General features: G+C 40.1%; 1 protein-coding gene across 6 annotated transcripts in view; it reads left to right on the top strand.

Annotated features, from left to right (window-relative positions):
* LOC108785921 (small conductance calcium-activated potassium channel protein 2-like) overlaps window positions 1–5,647 on the top strand; it is a 109,432-nt gene extending 103,785 nt beyond the window's left edge. For all 6 annotated transcript variants that reach the window (XM_018555117.1, XM_018555116.1, XM_018555115.1 and 3 more), the window contains one exon: window positions 4,440–5,647. In XM_018555117.1, the coding sequence (XP_018410619.1) occupies window positions 4,440–4,724 (285 nt within the window). In that variant the 3' untranslated portion in view covers window positions 4,725–5,647. The remainder of the gene's footprint in view (window positions 1–4,439) is intronic.
* The last annotated feature ends 308 nt before the right edge of the window (window positions 5,648–5,955 follow it).

Genomic DNA, 5,955 nt, shown 5'->3' with positions numbered 1-5,955 from the left:
ACATTTTCCATCATCGATTTTAATCGACTTAGTCGATTAGTTTTTGCAGCCCTGGTCACATCAGTCTCTGTACAGAGGAGCTTACACTCTAATGCCCCCCCCCACAGTCACATCAGTCTCTGTACAGAGGAGCTTACACTCTAATGTCCTCCCAACAGTCACATCAGTCTCTGTACAGAGAAGCTTACACTCTAATGTCCCCCCAGTCACATCAGTCTCTGTACAGAGAAGCTTACACTCTAATGCCCCCCCACACGTGATGTCACTTCCGGCGGTCAGATGAAAAGCTGCGCCGATAGGGCCCCAGCCTGCTCCGATGCCTGTATAGGTAATGCTGGGGCCCGGCCCTGCTACGGCCGGCCTCCTCCTGCACTGCGGGGGCTCGGCCGCCTCCTCGCTTGTCACTGGCGGCCGATACTCATGTAAGGGTCCTGGGCGGGCCCTTAAGGCTGCCCGGGCCCCTTACATGAGTATCGGCAGTAGCCTCCTGACGGCGGCCCTGATAATGAGCACCACCGTATTCACTTTGGTCACAGCACTTCATATGTAGGTCATAACTCTGCTCTAAATATGAATGAATAGTAAATACAATGCAACAATACATTGTTGCATTGTATTTACTCAATAACACTTGCAGATTATCTACAAGTGTCATCTTACACAGGAGTGATGGCATTTAGACAGCTGCTCCTGTTGCATAATGCAAGCAATTACTCACTAACTAATTGTCGGTAATAGTAGTGAGGAGATCAGTGGCAGGGGGAAAGGAGTTGAACGTTAGAGCTGCATTCTAAAAATTTCTGTATCTCTATCCTTTAAATTTCTGAAGTGGTCAAAGTAAGAAAAGGTCACTTTCAGTAATAATGTGAAGCTGAATTAAAGTTGGATTTGATTAATCTTTTCTGGCTAATAAATGTATTTGCACACAGCTTGCAGTGTCTGCTCATAGCCAGAATGTTACATTTCAAAGTGTAAAATGGAAAAACTGGTTAAATTCAAAAGGTACTAAAGCCAACACCCAGTCTCTTTTAAATGTTGCCTAATTTTGTGTCATGTGCCTGTGGAATAAATGTCTTCTGCTATGTTCTACCTGAGACCAATTCATTCACTTGTCGTAGTTTATAACTATAAACCTGCATTTCTGTGAACCTTTGTCTCAATTTACTGCAACTGAAATGCTTCCTCTGCCTTTCTGACTCTAATACTGTGATTAATCTACTCAGTGGAGTGTGCAGAAAAGGGGCTATGTGTCTTTTCATCTGTCCAGTCAGCGAGCTTAATTCTTTTAAGTGTCTTGCTTCCTTGTATTTTTCCATGAACAATTTGCATGTGTCTTGAAACATGCATGCCATATGGACTCCTACTGAAAATATGTCCTATGAGCAGCTGTAAAATCAGATATGTTATTTTTCTGAACAGCTATTTTGATTTGTTCGGGAAGGCATGCATTTAACTGCAATGCTAACAAAACTACAATTGTCTCTGTTTATAGCTCAACCTGGCAAGCTAATTATATTTTATTATTATTATACAGGATTTATATAGCGCCAACAGTTTGTGCAGCACTTTACAATACCTTTCTACTGCTGAGTGCCCAATAAGCTGTTAACAGTTCTCAGGAACTTATCCTTTACGTTGTTTAACTTGGTCCAGAGAAAAAAAAGGTCACAAATGGAGTACATTTTTGTTTGCTTAACACTCCCTGTATGCTCACATTTAAAGCAAACCTAAAGTGACATTTTACTTGCCAAAGCACCACTGTCATGGAATTCTTTAGGTCAGCCAGTGAGATCACTCATCACATTGATAGGCCATAGTGAGGCAAGAGTATGGACATGGTCTAGAAGGGAAAGTGGGTGGGATAATTTGGGTAATGTTTGGATATACTCTTTAAGGAATGGTAGTGCCCCTCCTGTTGTTTTCTATATGCAAAAGCACTAAACATACAGAAAGAGATCCTTAGCCAATGATAAATAGGATCATACACATACAACAGAAGCAAAAGTTTTGCCTAGCTTATCATCAAAGAAGAACTCTCTGGACAGAGTAATTCTTAACCCTTGCAGTGGGACTATTCCAACACTGCAAGGGTTAAATTCTCATTATCGTCTAGGGACAAAAATAAAAAAAGTATACTCATCAGAATCTCGGAGCCAGCTGGATGTTGGACTGCTCCCTGCAGTCTCGCTCCCCCTCCGCTCCAGCAGTCTAAGGTCCTGTGAATCATCACATCACATCATGAGGACACTGAGGGACATTACATCGCTGGAATAGAGGAAGAGACAGGCGCTAGGGACCAGTCTAATAGCCAGCCGGATGCCAGGCTCAGGTAAGTATAACTATGTAACATCATATTTTTGTTTTATAGACCAGGAATCAATTTAGTCTTATTTGCATAGCGATGTTATTTTTTTGTGTTTTCTTTTTCCAATTCATGTTTAAATAAAGTTATTTATAAAGTACATGTATGCACATTAAATTAAAATTATTTCTAAAGTGCATGTATGCACATATCCCGAAACCAAAGTAGTGACAGCACTGTTAAAAGGGGGAAACATTTCATGTACAAATAAAAAATATGAAGGTACTATAAACTATGCAAGGTTTCAGTTTTCAATTGGTGTTTGATGTGCTAAGCAAGGGTTAATGCTGCATAGGTCTGTTGGTGCATGTCTCCTCACCTCCTCCATCATGGTGTTGTGTGTTCCTCCTCTTGATTGATAGGCTCTGCACTGTGAACCCACCTTGAGCTTTTGACTGGTGTTCTCTGACTGGATGTACACAGTGCACATCTTGTCAATCAAATAAAGACTTGTGCAGAACTGTACAATACCATGAAAAAAAGAGAAGATCCAATATTTGTTCAACCAATGTTCTCAGGTGGTTTTGTACAGTGGAGCTTAAAGGGGTCGATCTTACATACATTTTGGGGTTGCATCTATGCCCCTGATCACCCAAGTGATCCAGTACTGTGGCATATTGATATTGATTATTTCTATACATTAATATTATTTGATTTTTAATAGTAACATAAAGCCACCAATATATATGTTTACATCTTGATCTTAACACATTGGTCTTGGGTGTGTTATATTAGAGAAATAGATTATATTGACTTCTTGCTTTATGAATATCTCTTTCCACCAAAAGTTGCCAACCATCCACTGTCTATAAGCTGAATCCAAGTGGAGGTCCAAAAGTCTTTATATCAAGGGTAGGCAGCCTTGGCACTCTGACCTGTGGCTGTCAGAGTCTTACAATGCCTCTTGGGACTTCTAATTCCACAACAGCTGGGGTGCCAAGGATGCCTACCCCTGGTTTACATGATGGTTTTGACACCAATATGAGCAAAATTGGGAAAATTTGAGATGTCCTTTGCCCAGTCCGGGGTAAGAGTATAACTTTTTTTCCCTTCATGCCTAGAAAGTGGTGACTTGCAGTCTTTTTATTTAGCGCAAATTCTTAGGTGCAGTAACCCCTAGCCACCAATCAGAAATCACTTTGCCAAAGCTAGACAGATACAAGATGGATTTTGACTGGTGGTTTTGGTTAGCTGGACTTAAATAACACTAAACTCAGGAGTTAAATCCTAAAAATGCATTAAATTACCTTAACTATTAACAAAAAATTATCTTATTTTTGCATCACTCAGCTGTAGATCCTCAAATCATCTCTGAATTGGTGCTGACACTGTCCTTCCTTCTGGAGGGTGCCTACTTTTGTTCTCCATGGTCACTGTGTGTGTTGTAAAGTAGTCACCGCTCCAAGCTTGCTCCAGTAATGGACTACATTCTCAATACAAACCAGTGAGCTAAACATGAGACTGTAGTTTATCACAGGATCAAGCTTGGAGCAGGGGCTACTTTACAATACACACAGGGACCATGGGGAACAAAAGTAGCCACCCTCCAGAAGGAAGGACAGTGTCAGCACCAATTCAGAGATGATTTGAGGATCTATAGCCGAGTGATACACAAATAAAGCACATTTTGTTAAAAGTTAAGGTACTTGAATGCCTTTTAAGATTGAACTCCTGAGTTTAGTGTCACCTTAAAGTATATTTATAGTTAGTTGTTATTTTTCAGTTTTATTTAGAGTAGGGAAGGGTTAGAAGTTCTGTCAGGCTTATATTGCTTGACACAAATCCATCCATAACCTTAGGTGTGCTGGCTATTTGTACTCTTAGGTTTATATTGTCGTGTTCTCACTGGGGAGATTCACCCTCCCACCATACCCAACAGGATCCAGACAGCAAAGAAACAAACTGACAAGGGTTCTAACCATTCCCTACCCTATCTAAAACTAAAAAAAGTTTGCACTTTAATTGCACTTTAAGAATTAGCTTTTCAAAGCAACTTCAGGTTGCATAAGACCATACTTATAATTGAAAATGTAGCATTGTTCAAATTTTCAAATGTGATCTTTTAACTTTTATTTAGACGCAGAATGTGATGTATGACCTCATGTCTGAACTGCAAGAACGAAATGACGATCTTGAGAAGAGGATCATGACCTTGGAGACCAAGATTGACTCCCTGAATGGTACTCTTCATGCTCTTCCAGGGCTTATAGCTCAGGCTCTGCTCCGAGAGCAGGGAGAACTCTTCCTCCTGCGGTCCCACAGGCCTTTTCCCCCTTCCAACAGCTCGGACAATTCATGGAGCCCCCCTCGGAGACGTACCTCTCCTTCCACTGCCCCTCACACCTCTTCAGATAGCGGCTGAGGAGAGAAGAGGACAGCTGGAATTCAGGGTGGGAGTGGTGGAGTGAAGACCTAACAAGCTCACCTTTTATCCATAGCCACTATGTGGTTTAATTATGTCAGCTTTTTTTCTTAAAAGCCTTGGATATTTGTTAACCCCTGAGGGTTCTTTGAAAATGCTGGAGTGAAAGTTCTATCAAAAATGAAAAAGAAAATATAAAAATGTTTGTGTAAACACGCACACGCGAGTACGCGCATGGCGCGATTATCTCTCTCTCTGTTACAGGGTGATCCTGCGCAGTGATGGGGTATAGTCCAGTCTAGATAGATTTCTAAATCAGTCTGCTAAAGAAATCTCCAAATTGTATTTATTTTGTTTTAAAATAGGTTTTTAAGGTTGTCTGCCTTGTGTTTTGTTACTGATGCAATTACCTTTGTCCTGAGGCTTGCAGCTTCATGTTTTTAAAAACTGATGGGCAGTCAGCCATATTTTTTTAAATCCCCCCCCCAGCCAAAAGAAAAAACTGTGTATGTACATAAAGATATATAAATAGGAATCGAGTTGATAAAAATAGTATAGATTTTAAAGAGCCACATATGAATGAGATGGGACTGCATGTAACCTTGTTTTTGTCAGAGGAAATTGCAACATTCATCTGGCAGGAAGGTGTTGAGTTGTTAGTGGACCATTAATTGGTCTTAAACGTACGTGTGTGTGTTTACATATATATAAATATGTATATATAAGTATAGCCATATATATTTATATATACATATATAGTATACAAGAAAGCATAACTCTGTATTTTTTTATACTTTTTGTTTCTGGAGTGGTGTAATATGTAGTATGTCAGAGTTACTGCCCCACTGGGTGACAAGCATTATTGGACGAGGGCCATGGTAAATGGTGTGTGAGATTGGTATCTGGTTCTTAAAAAATCTGTAATCTTTTTTTCTCTCCCTTCCCCCCTCTCTCTCTCTCTCTCCCTCGCTCTATCTCTCTATGTTTTCTTAAACAATATATTCAGCATATTTGCATTGCATATATGCATTCCACACAGAAGCCATTTTGTTTAAAGTCTATGTGTATCCAACCTTTTTTTGGTTTTGGATAGGGCAGAGAATGGATAAAACTCATGTTATTTTTTACTGTTTGTGTCTTGCTGGAGAGATTTTCATAAATTTTCTGTCCTTGAGGTACAACAGGAAATGAGAGAAGATCTCCACTAAGTGAGGGGAATTCCCGTCTTAAA

This window comes from Nanorana parkeri, unplaced genomic scaffold, assembly GCF_000935625.1.
Source record: "Nanorana parkeri isolate BGI_ZX_2015 unplaced genomic scaffold, ASM93562v1 scaffold183, whole genome shotgun sequence".
Taxonomy (NCBI): domain Eukaryota; kingdom Metazoa; phylum Chordata; class Amphibia; order Anura; family Dicroglossidae; genus Nanorana; species Nanorana parkeri.
This window is presented reverse-complemented; position numbering and strand designations above follow the sequence as displayed.